Source organism: Macrobrachium nipponense, chromosome 17 (assembly GCF_015104395.2).
Source record: "Macrobrachium nipponense isolate FS-2020 chromosome 17, ASM1510439v2, whole genome shotgun sequence".
NCBI classification, from domain to species: Eukaryota; Metazoa; Arthropoda; class Malacostraca; order Decapoda; family Palaemonidae; genus Macrobrachium; species Macrobrachium nipponense.
In genome coordinates this window covers 28,226,879-28,240,249 of record NC_087210.1, presented here as the reverse complement: position 1 = coordinate 28,240,249, position 13,371 = coordinate 28,226,879, and the positions used below count along the sequence as shown (strand labels likewise).

At 40.7% G+C, this 13,371-nt stretch overlaps 1 protein-coding gene across 1 annotated transcript in view; it reads left to right on the top strand.

The window, feature by feature from the left end:
* The window catches only part of LOC135196150 (GATOR complex protein Iml1-like), a gene marked incomplete in the record, with an annotated part of 480,334 nt that overhangs the window by 442,824 nt on the left and 24,139 nt on the right, over positions 1 to 13,371 (top strand). The window contains 3 exon segments of the mRNA XM_064222704.1: positions 4,600 to 4,788; positions 7,721 to 7,878; positions 10,083 to 10,295. Of these exon segments, the coding sequence (XP_064078774.1) occupies positions 4,600 to 4,788; positions 7,721 to 7,878; positions 10,083 to 10,295 (560 nt within the window).

Sequence of the window (13,371 nt, the reverse complement as noted above, 5' to 3'; positions counted from 1 at the left end):
TGAATGGTCCAAATTGTTGTAGTATTTCATTGTTCATAGGTCAATTTAGCTTTATTATGAAATTTACTGGGGTGATTTTGGAGTGCTTGGAACGAATTAGCCATTTTACATGTAAAATGTGGTCCAAGATACGAAAACCTCATGATACGAAGGGCGCCTCGGAACGGATTAATTTCGTATCTCGAGGTACTACTGTATTCCAAGTGGAAGTGGACTTATCAGGGAAGCCTTGAAAGGAAGGAGAAGAAGAAGGAGTTGGACTGAAAGGATGATTAGTCCCACGACTACCTGCCTCACTTACCTCCCTACCTACGTCCTGTTCCTGGGTGACCATAGGCTCTCGGTGCAGGCTGATGGCCGCCACCTCCTCCGTCACGACATCACACAAGCCCTCTTGGTCCTCCGGGGGGGCTTGGGTCTCCTGGCGGATTCGCTCTATGATGGGAGCCCCTACTCCCGCCGGAACTGCTGCTGAAAATGGGGTGTTGGGGTAGAGGAGTGCGCACAACTCCTCCGACAGCACGTAGGGTTGGCCGGCTCCCACGTTTCTACCAAACCCCCCTACCCAGGCCTTAAGGGCCGACATCGAGGAGGTCTTGAGCGCCAGATCAACCTGTAAGAAATAACCAGATTAGGTTCCCCAGTGTCAGGGAATTATCCCAAGCTAAATGTGTAACATAAATTCAGTGTTACAATGAGGCGGGTATGTTACCTACCGACTCATCTGTTACAATCCTAACTAGATTGTAACACACCGTGCAGGCTTCTGGGTGCCAGACCGCGTGTCCCTCCAAGTGGATGGCGCAGCTGGCATGAGACCGGCAGACCTCATGCCCATACCGCTTGTACAGGACGGCCGGACAACCCTTCTCCTGGCATCGGACCATATGTAAGTTGGAAAGATAAATAAGTATCATCAGATAATGCTGCCGGAGTTAATTCCGGCGGTATAAGTACACTTCAACCAGATACTTAACCAGCTAAAGGCAATATCGAGTATAATCTTCAACTTACTTGTTATTAATAAAGCTCTGGATGTCTCCGCCTGCTCCGGAATCCATAGTAGAGTATCGTCAAAGCTATAAACGGTGGAGAGGGCCTGATACGAGCAGAACAGGGAAATAAGGCAAAACCTAAGCCTTAGTCTGATCGCACTGGAGCAGAGTAGCGAAACCTAACCAATTGTAGGCGCATTCTCTGAGCCCAGTTCCGCCCCCACCAGAGTGGGGAGCAGCAATAACATAGAAGATGGAAAACAGAGCAGCGGGAACAACGGTATATAGAACTCCGGTGTATACCTTCTGGTGCATGTGATGGTAGACCACACTTCGCTGGAATAAATATAGGCCTGGAGACATACCAACAGAGGCTACATAAAAAATTTTCTTAACATTAATCTCTGAATGTCTCCGCCTACTCCGGAATCCATAATCTCTTTATCACAATAGCTAAAACCGGCGGGGTCGGGCTGATACGAGCAGAACAGGGAAAATAGGTAAAACCTATGCCTGAGTCTGATCGCGCCAGAGAAGAGAAGCAGTTCCAAGTCTGTTAGAAATGCAGCTCTAAGCCCAGTTCTGTCCCCACTGGAGTTGGGAAGCAGCGGTAACATAGAGGAGTACGGAAAACAGAGCGGCGGAACAGTGGTACGTACAATCCGGCATATAGTCTCCTGGCGGGTGTGATGGTAGACCCCACCTCGCCAGAAAGCACACAGGCCCGGAGACATACCAGTAGAAATTGCATAATCTACTAACCACCCAATCTACCCCTACTAATCCCCTGAACCAAGCTCTACGCTCTAGCTGTCATTCATCGGTAGGATTACTTGGGCAGCGAGCTAACTAGGCAGCGCCGGAACGAGTCCGGGACAGGGGTGGGGGGGGAGTGTCTGGAGGAGAGTGGACGAGTCGTGATCGCCTGGCCACAGCAACCGATCGGTGAAAACCACCTCTCAGGAGCTGTAAACTAGCCTACCACTAAAGGGGCAGAAGACGGTAGGCCAACTGACACCCTAAAGGGGGCAATGGCCCAGGTTACACTCAACAAAGACAAATCATAATTAATTGATGAGGAATTAATGGAAGAACTGCAAAAAGGGGGGGGGGGGGAGAGGAACGCACCCAGCTAAGATCCCAGTCTAACCCTCTGAGATAGGTACAGATCCGGTCAGGTAGGCTAGTATGGCCCCAAAAAGGATGTCATGAAGAGGACGGATAGAACCTAACTCAACCCTCCAAAATCGAATCTTCCGATCTGGTCAGGTGCGATAGGTCTAAGCCCTACAAGCATGACAAGAGAGAGACTCTCTGTCCTGGACCACCCTCCAAGCAAACATATCTGCCTGGTCGGGTGGCGGTAAAAGGAGCCACTAAGGGTGGAGGGATATACAAGACCGCCTGGCCTACCCTCCAAAACCTAGCCTAGGTCTGGTCGGATAGGCCAGGGAAGGACATCGCGAAGAACTTCCAACCTCATCAAAAGTAATACAATTATTTGAGTAGTTTATCACAAAAGTGCATATAATCAAGTGCATTACTGACTATAATCGAAAACTACACTAGAAATATATGCATGAGTACCGCAAAAGAAAGAGGAACCTTCCTCTCCAACAATAACTGGCGTACTGCCAGGCTAGCCTAGAATGCCAAAAAACACAATACTCGTGCATAACGAATGAAGCATATAACCGTATGCACGAAGGGGAACCAACACGCTCCTGAGGGGCTGAGGCTAATGAAAAAGTGCCCCAAAAGGCTAAAAACGTAAGATAATCGTAAAAAAGAAGGCCTCAGAATACGTCAGGAGTGAGATGGGCCCTATAATACGCTAATAACATAAGGATAAAACTGTAAAAATAAGGCTCCAGAAATCGACAGGAGCGAGAAAAATTAAAAAGAATACGAAAACAGTAGCCTAAATAGTGAAGTGCTAAATGGTGGATAAAATATGTAACGAGATAAAAACTGAATTAATCATGCACACCGCCAGTCATGCACCCAAAATGGCGGATCGAAAGAGCGTCATACTTGGCTCATGAGGACAAAAGGACTTAAAATAAGGGCCAAAATTGGATGCATCGTGCCCCAACGAGATTCAAAAACGATAAATGAAATACTCAACTTAGATGAAGAAGCTTGAAGATCTTGAGAATACATGCTTCGCCAAAAAACACTTCCTGGGAACAGCGAAAAACGGTGCATGCGGACACGAGAAGTGCTATTACAGGTATGTAGGCTTCGGGCAGAGGTAGTAGTAGTAGCAAGTGGAAGGTAGACATTGTAACGGCACCTCTCTAGAGAGGGATTTTGAGAGGAGACTTCTAATTGGCAAAGTATCTGTGGTAGTGGCTTCCACTCGCCCTTGTGCTATACCGACACCCTATAGGGGTGAGTGAGCTGGGGGTAGTAACTCCAGCATTCCATATGGCTTTTTTCTCTGGTATATTTAGTATCTATTTATACCTAGAAATGTGTGCTACAGGAACATTTCACCGGCCGACACAGGTCGAACCCAGAAAAAGAATATATGGCAGTGAAAAGACTGCAATCCTACCAGCTAGGGATGAAAATCTTTCTCTGGAATTTCTTAAAACCTTTTCCCTTTTTAATTCACAAAAGAGAAAGATGAGGTTGAAAAGAATAAATGTTCAGAAAAAATGGAATTTATTAGTTCTAATGAAATGACTCTAAAAGTCTATGAAAAATGGAAGCATGTTACCAACAGACTAAGTGTGCAAGAAGTGAAGCCCTTACATACCTGACCAGCTGTTGATTTTCTTTTGAATTGGGGATAGTTTGTCATGGAAATTCAGGCATCATATTTGGCGAAATTGTAAGTAACGAATTTGTGACAAAACTCAAGTTCAAAAGTGATTATTGAAAGAGACGTAATATTGAAAGTGCAATACATTTATTTCAATAGACTGGTTTATCTCTCTAAGGTCCAATTTACTTGAGCCTTGTATTTCAAGGCACAAAAAACACTAAATGATGTTACTGTAGTGCACCTCTTCTTTGCAATAAGTAATTTTTCCAAATCTTAGACTTTTGGATATACACAGTCCTTAAAATGCCATCTCCAAAGGGCACTGTTCTGTGAAGCGAAGAGCTACTTGCTTAAGCTTCAAAAGCATTTCTTTCAAAAAGTAGGATATTTTATTGTTCTACCATTGTACAGTTATATACTGTATACAGAATTAAGTTTAGATTTTATTGGTGGAATTTCATGTTTTAGGGTCACAGCCATATACCATCACTGAATGTGATTATATTTTCCTTAAGCAAGAATTTTAATTTGTTCCATGGTTAATATAATTCCCAGTTCCCAATAAGTATTCCATAATAAAAACAATTAAGAGCATTTCATGTCTGCATTGCTGTCCGAGTAGTATATCCTTTTTGAGATGTATATGAGCATCTGGTTCTTGAAAGAGTGGAGATAAAGTAGTTCAATGGGTGTTTAATGTTGATTTTCATTTCCATACACAAAAGATGGTGATTACCATACTTGAGGTGATGTTCATTGACTTTAAAGATGTAAGTAAGAAGTGTTCAGTTGACTTTCTGAGTGAATAAATTGCCATATATTTTTTTCCAGAACAAGACCAAGTTACTCTTGACCCCTGCACCTACCGCAATGAGTGGCATGAAGTGGAAGTAGAACCATTGAATGCAAAACCTTCAGCTGCCCCTCCACAAACACCTATTTCTATCTCACCACCTGTGACCTGCCCTACATTCCTTCATCCTGAATTGCCTCCACAGGTTCTATGGAAAGGACGCTTAAGTATGTATGATTTATCTACTAAAGTTTTGTAATATTCAGCTGGGTTATATGTACATCATAATATAAAGGATAGTCAAAAAGCTTATTTTTCAGTGTACTGTACAGTAGTTCCATTTTTAATGACTGCACTTTTTGAGACAGAAGTGGGAGTTATTAGGTAAACTCTTAGGGTTTAACTCAATTATAATTACAATATAAAAACACATATCAGAAAAATAATAGCATAACTGGGACAGGTAAACAGTGGTCCCATAATACAGAATATCAGATGAAAATGGATGTGGTATCCTTGAAGAAACACAAAAGGGAGCCCTCTTTGTAGGGCAGTGTAAGGATGGGAATACAGTGGGGATGCCACTGTGCACAAAGTGATGAACAGATCCACAGCTGACTAACTCCTATCTGTAATCGAAAACACAAAGGGGTACCTATACAACAGATCTGTTACCCTAATGACTTCTCTACACTTCACACTTGTAAAACAATTTTCCTCCTTGCAAAAGAGCATCTTGGGGGTTCAGTGGCAACTGGGCAACAGGAAAACTGGGCAACAATCGGCCGTCCCATTCACTGTGTTATACCGCTACAGACTTTACTCATTCTGCATCATGGCTGAATTCGTAATCTCACAAAAATGCAAAGATAAACTTGTACACGAAGGATTTATTTACACAAGGGATGGGATAAGACGAAATACTATATATTGAAAATGAGACAAAAGAAAAAAATGTACTGGCTGATTAGTGTCAGTAGGTGATGACAATAAAATGGAAGTGCGGTTAACTTACTTAACTAAAGAACACTCACATGCACCATGATGTGAAGAAGCTGCAGTGCATAGGCTGAAAACAAACTTGAAGCAAAAAGCTGTGGAACAGCCAGCAACACACCCAGCTATATTATTACTATTCGTATAATTTACTATTTACATGGTGAAGTCTCGACCAGTTGTTTCATAATAAAAACTCAATTTATAATCAGTGCCAATGTCTGTCACATTTAATACAATCTTAAATACTTTAATATACTATTTACATAGTAAAAAGTCTTACCCTAGACTGTCACCTAGTTTTCCTGTCAACTAGTTGGCTGTTGCCCTGTTGTTATATCGACCAGTTGGCTGTCGCCCAGTCGTCCTGACAATCAGTTGGCTGTTGCCCAATAGTCACTGAACCTCTTGGGGACATAGTTTCTTTATGCACTACAAGAATGTCAAAATGTCATTGAGAATCGGATATTTTCCATTCACTTCCCTTTCATCATCCATAATTGCTAATCTACAGTTTAGAAGAAAGTAGAAGTCAAAACTAATGGTTACACACCAACAATGACGAATTCTTGACAAAATAATTATGTAAATTTAGAGGGATGTGGCTCTAGTGTGCATGTGTATATCTGCACCAACCAACCTTCCAAAAAAACTAGCTAAGACCCATAAACTAAAAAACAGTTCAGCCACATAGTCACTTCACTTGATATCCACATCATCACATTCACAGTTTTTTTTTTTTTTTTTTTTTTGCAAAGCAATGGGACACAGAAGGTTGCATTGTATACTGTGTAAAATTATAAATATAAAAAGACCTCTATTGTTGAATCCACCTTGTTCTTCTTGGATTGATGGGTTCATTACAAACAAGACAGGTTTGAATTCTTGTCAGGATGGGCCACTTACATATTATTCCTTTGTGCCTATTGGGTTTAACTTATTCCCAAGGTACATTCTAGTGAATTTGCTAATAATGTAAATGTTAATGTCTAGATATATGTAAACTAAATTTTATTTTGATTGGAACTTAATCTTTAAGGAACTAGTACAGCTCTTACTGCCTGTTGCTCTTGCTGTAGACAGATATCTGATACAGGCAGTCCCCAGTTATCGGCGAGGGTTGTAAGCAAAAATTGCTGATAACTGAAAATCAGTGATTTCTAGTGCCGATAGAGTTACTGAAACCTCATTCATTAAAAGAAATACATACATACCTAGCCTAAAATTTTTTTGTTAGCCCAATTCATGCACAAAATGATTGTGCTTTACAGCTATCTTCGCCTTTGTTCTTCCATCATCACATCCAGAGCACTCAAGATCAAAGTAGTTGCATTACAATTTCTATATGTAATTTTGGTTTGTTAATGAAAGTGGTGTCTTGTATGAATTTATATTTGTATTTCGTCAGAAAAAGTTTCAGATAATTTCAGAGCCATATTTTTTATGGAGACATGGAAACCGCTTTTGGTACAGTGTCCTATGTAGTAATGATTTATTAACCTAATTTAAACTACTAACACTATGTTAATTAAATAGTTGCTGTTTTTTGTTGTGAAATTTCACAAAATGAAGCTGCCTGAGTTTAAAATCTGTAAAAGACTCCTTTTTTTTAAACAGTTCTTTTAAAAGATTTTGTAAAATTGTAAGTTCCACAAAATTCAAGATTATCATAATTTATACCAAAATCAACTTAGAACTACAGCATTTTAGGGCAATCCCCCAATTTCTGGCTGGGGTACTTTTCTCAGTGGTGTGCCATAACCTGGAAAGCACTGTAAACCCGAACATCATAATAATAATGGGAACAATGGTGCTTACTGTGCTGTAAGTGCAGTAAAACTGGCACTGTAAAATCTGGTTAACAGAGCAATGAGCCAACCACCGTAGAGTCATAGCGCCAAAACCCTAGACTGCCATAACTCGAGGACTGCCTTATTTTGAAAATGACTTGACTTTTTACCATTATATTATGAGGCTCTACTATGTGTTAATTAGGATTTTTGTATTAAACACTATTAACGAACTTGTCTACTGTACACCAGATCTTGATGTGTAGAGTGATCATATTTATTTGACATTTTTTGTGAACTAAATTAAGATTAATTATGTCTAGCCACTTTGGTAAGTTTGTTTTAGATTTATATCTTGTCCACATTATTTCAGATTTATACAGAACTGGGCAAGTGGACTTAGACTGCAATAGCCGTAGTGATAGAAGTGAATGGGGCCACATCAAACACCACTCATATTTCAACCCATTGCAGTCTTTTGAAATTATTGTGCAATGGCTTTGTGCAACTGGAACTATTGTAACTGATATAGTAAGTTGGTGAAGTTACTTTTTAACATGTGATGATTGAACTGTTATCAAGCTTTTGTGCAAACTTTAGTGGTTTTACTGTCCTTTTCTCTTGAGGATTAATTGGTCAAGAGAAATTGTCAAATTTATAATGTATAATTATTTTTTATGCAAAACATTTTTAAGTTTAAGTTCCCTTGAGGGGGACTGCTGATGCCATAAGGCCCCATTGTAAAGTAAATGCTTGTTGTTACCTTATGATTGAAGGGATTCGCTTTAAATTTTCACCACTTATAATAAAACTAATACTGAAAAAATACATGAAAGAAAATAAAGAATTTCAGCCTATTAAGTTCATAAATTTTGCAGTTGAAAAAAACATTTTGAAACTTTTAAAAAATAACATGGCAAAAAAGTTCCACTCAAAAATAATTTTCCACTCTTGTAATTACAGATATATAGTTATACTACACTCTGTAAAAGTTTCATTAAATTTGGTTCAGTCTTCTTGGAGATCTAAGCATTTAGTTTTGAGATAACAGCAAAAGAAAAAAGTATATATTTTGTAATAAGTATGAAACTACGGCAGTTAGAAAACTGATTTTTGCACTTAAACTATTTGTCCTTTAAGAAATATACTGTGAAATTTTCTATATAATCAAATGAAGAGAACTGTACTTTCTCTTGATTTATATGTTACCTAAACTTTCCAGTTATGGGGAGTGCTGACACCACAAGGCCCCATTATAAACTAAGTGCTTTGTTGCCACCTTATGATTGAAGGGACTTGCTTTAATTCTTATCACTTATTCTAAAAATGGTTTAGTTTTGGAGATCTAAGCATTTAGTTTTGAAAAAAAAAAGTGAGTTTTCAGGAAACAGCAAAAGAGTCATCATTTTGGACTCAAAAACTAGAAGCAATCAGAAATATCTGTATTCCTGCAGCCAGTTATCCCTTTATCATTATAAGCCATTTTCTCTGATGCTAGAAAAAATGGGATATTTTAATGGTGAACAATTATTTTTGAATACATTTTTTGTGCATTCGTTTTTCATGCCTTTTTTCACAATTTCGTTGTTCACAGTGCTGTAAAAGCGATGAACAAAGTTGTACATGAACCAGTCCAAACATTTCTTTTAGCGATAATGTTTGAAGAAACGTTTATTTACGCCTAAAATAGTACAAAATGGTGTACAGTGGACCCCCGTATTTGCGTTCTCCAGATTCGCGGACTCACACGTTCGCAGATTTCTCTCGGGAACGTTTCCCTGCATTATTCGCGGAAAATTCGCGCATTCGCGGTATTTTTCTATGAGAAATATCCACAAATTCCTGGTTTTTGTTATCAATTTCATCATAAAATGCACTTTTTGTGATAAAACTATTAAAAAAACCAAGTATGAAAATTTTTAGTGGGTTTTCTTAAGTTTTAACTAACAAAATAGGCTGTTTTTAGCGTTTTTATAGGGGTTCCAATCATTCGCGGATTCTAACTATTTGCGGGGGGGTCTGGTACGCATCCCCCGCGAATACGGGGGACCACTGTATATCTCAAACTTGATCCAATCTAAGGTCATTCATAGGCTTACATTTTTTACTATCTGTCGTTCACCAGTGATGAACAAAAAAGTCCATAAACCAATCTAAACATTTTTTAGCGTTAACATTTCTTGATATATTTATTTATGCATAAAACTATCGAAAACAGTACATAATTAACTTTATGTTTATTTAGTCATCAAACAGTTAAAAACTTAATAACTAAAATTCAATTCATTCCTCAGCCAAGAATTAAGATTTGACAGTACTACATGCATTTTTTTTCTTTAAATGTGTTATTTTTATTGTTCTCTTTTATTTGCATCATAATATTGTTTTTATTTTATTTCATTCTCTTTTCTTGTGAAAAATTAGCACTGAATATGTTTTTTTAGTATTTTTTATATCAGTGTAATATGGTTGTGTTTTGAGATATTGACACGTTCTGTCTTTAATAACTAAAAGTCAGGTGACACATTAACAGTTGTTTCAATAGTTCTGTTAAGTATGTTCATAATGTTTGCAAATTAGGTTTCAGACTGATTTCCAGTACATAATGTACAATGTCAACATAATTGTCAACATTTCAAGTACATAAAGGCAAGAGGGAATATTGATATTTGTTACCTTAATAATAGAAACCTTGCTCCAAATTGATCATATTACAAGGGCATTTTTTTTTTCAGATGGTGTCATGGCAGCGTAAAGCACAAGCATGTGGACTTCACTTATTTCCTGTTCCAACAGATCCATTTGCACTACCATATTCTTACAATTCTGACCCTCTAAGAGGCCCTATTCTGATACCCTTAAATGTAGACTGTCTTAGTGCCCCTGAAGGGCAACCGTTTGCTCAATTTCCTTCCAGTACTTGGGGACGAAGAATGCATCTTTTTCAGGTAAGCTGACAAAGATATTTAGATCTATTAAACCCTTCCTAGGGAATCACCCTGTACTATTTAGCAATTTTATGTAATCTGTTTATTGCTATTATTGTTGAACCTGTAGCAGTTATTACATAATGTCTGAAATAGGAGCACATTTAAATTTATATAGTGCTCCAGTCAAGATATTTTATATATTTTAATTGAAATAAGAAAAATATTAAGTAGAATTTGGAGGATTTTGTAATCTTTATTCCTGGGTCGACCTGTGTTCGCCGGTGAAAAGATCCTTCTAGCCTCTTTTCTGATATAAATACTTTCTAAATATACCAGAGAAAAAGTTAGCATTGGTATATGCAGAGGTTACCACCCTCATGCGAGCACCCAAAGGGCGTCGTGTATAAAGTTCGGGGCGTGTGAAAACCACTATTCACAGGTCTCCTGCCATTTAGAGTATTCCTTCCCAAAACCCCAGTATGGGGTGTGCCGCGACAATGGTCCCTCCCACATCGCCTCCGTATTACTACTGCTGACGCCCGATGCGAGCGCCCTCACTCAATCTATCTTTTCTAGAAACTCTTTAGTAAACAACGCGTTCTCGCTTTGTGGTTTATTTTCATCTAATTTTGTGCTCTATTTACGATGGCTTCCGCTCTGATGTCTCCGACACCTAAGTGAGTACCCCAATTTCTGTTTTCAATATATATTATGAAAATGACAGTCTCTTTATAGACCCGTGAGCCTGTTTATGGTATTGTGGGAACACGGCGTCACGGCCATCTTGAATGCTACAAGCAGGGTGCTAGTGTTTACGAGTTAATATCTTAGCTATGGCTATCTCACTATATGTACCCTTTTTCACATGTTGCTTAAGCAATACATATACTGTAGACATGTCATGGGATATCGTTCGTGCCGTGTTATAATTATCAGTTCTATATTTTTAAATTCAGATGTTATTTAGGGGATAGTCGTTCAACTTTTCTCCCCACTTGCGGGCGTATGCGTAACCCTGACATGTTCCTATAATGACAGTATCATTTAAAATAAACAGTATTGCTGTAGGAGAGACCGGAAGACCATGAGTTATCAGGAAACGTCGCAGCGATAAACATCCGTATGGAGCTGATGGATGAGCAGGTTAGTGGCGAGGTAAGTGAGGTAGGTAGCCTCCTAAGTCCCACCCCCTCTTCCTCCTCCTCTTTCCGCGGCTTTGATAAGTCCACCCCTACTCCGTGGGACGGCTCAAGATCAGTCTGTCCCAAGGAGAAGTCCCTTAAGGCAACTAAATCATTGCCTAAGGTACATAGGTCAGCTCCGCCAGCGGCGTCAGAGTTGTCCCTGGCCCCTAGGCTTTCGACTTCCTCTGCCATATCGCCAGCTGCCAAGGTTTCTCTCCCTTCTAAGGGATCGAGAGCGAAGTCCACTAAATCCAAGGCGGCGGAGTCAGGCCTCGATCATGATCTCCTTGCTAACCTTCTGATGTCGAAGGTTAGAGATGCATTCGACGAAAGATTCGAATCCTTGAGGCGGACCTCCGGCTCGGACACCCAGGCCGTATCAGACATCATGGTGGAGCAGTTAAAGCCCATAAAGGAGATGATGGTGGGCCTGCTCCACTCTGGATCTCCGGTCGTAGCATCGGAAGTTCCGGATGCCTCAAAGTTGCCGCCATTCCACAAGAACAACCCATGGTGGTTCGCCTGACACGCACCATACGTGGATGGCAAACTGACCGTAGAAGGTTGCGGCACACGTCCACCGGAGGACTATGAGTTCCATCCAAAGAACCTCCAGTTCCCATTTAATGGATTCGCCAGACTTACAGAAAATGCATTAGTCAGAGTCGACAAAGTTCCCAAAGAAACAGTCATATTTCCCAAGGAACAAGCCCAAGCCATCTGGGCCCGTATTCTGACGGACTGGGAGTGCGTTAACACTAGATTAACGCCTCATAAAAATCATTCACAATATTCGTGACACCGAACGAGTTTCCATCTCCCTTCACAGACAAGGTTGCGGAGTTAACACTCCAAGCAATCATGGACGAGAAGCCTATGCCAGTCCTAAAAGAGACGGAAACTACCTCCCTCCTTATGCCCGCCAACAGAGAGTTTTGGCATAATGCTCCGGCTACATTTACAGTCGGCAAACTAGACCCTAACTGCGCCTCGACCTTGTTCTCCGACAAGCTCCCCAAGCTGCCGGAGAACATGCTAAAGTCGGAATTTGAGGCTAGGACTAGACTGGCTAGATCTACCAACTCCGTGGCCTCACTGGAGTTGGTAGCTTCTATCTATAAGGACGAGCAACTCTTCCAGGTCCTGACAAAAAGTCTGCTACAGACTTTTCAGTCGGAAGAAGAGCTTTTAGGAAGTATGTTTTGGCGGAGGCTACTATTAGGCATTAGCCTAATAGGCTAAATAAAACTTCAATCTGGAGCGAGAACCTCTTCCCTCAAGAAGAGGTCGATAATGTTCTAAAAGAAGCCTCCAGGGCTAATCAGAGCCTCTGTGTCCGGTGGGGTCTGCCTGCCAAATGTAAGTTTGAGGCAACAGGAAAACAACCTAGATTCCGGAAGAAACAAAGATACTTCGCGCCATATAAGGCGGCTCGTCCTCAGCAAATGGCACAGTCAATACCCCTGGCCCAGATGTCAAAGCCTTCGACATCAAAAGCCCAACCTCAGCAGCAGTTTGTGCTTCTCCAGGCCCCACAAGGTCAGCAGCCTGCAGCCGCAGCAGCCTTAATGGCCTCCCCCGCCTTCAACCCTGTCTATGAAGCCAGTGGTTCTTTTCAAGGCTACAATCAACAAGCCGGTAGTAGTAGAGCTAGAGGCCACTCCTGGCTGCGTAGTGGAACTAGAGGCAGGGGGTTCCGTGGAGGCAGGGGCTATAAGCCCGCAGTGAACCAGTGAGACCTATCAGGTAGGAGGGAGGCTATACTGGTTCAGAGATCAATGGACTTTCAGCCCTTGGGCTTACAGCATAATCTCCAAGGGCCTGGGGTGGATGTGGAAGGGAGGATCCCCACCACCACCAGTGAACTTCTTCCAGACCCCAACAGCGGACCTGGAAGAATACACCAAAGA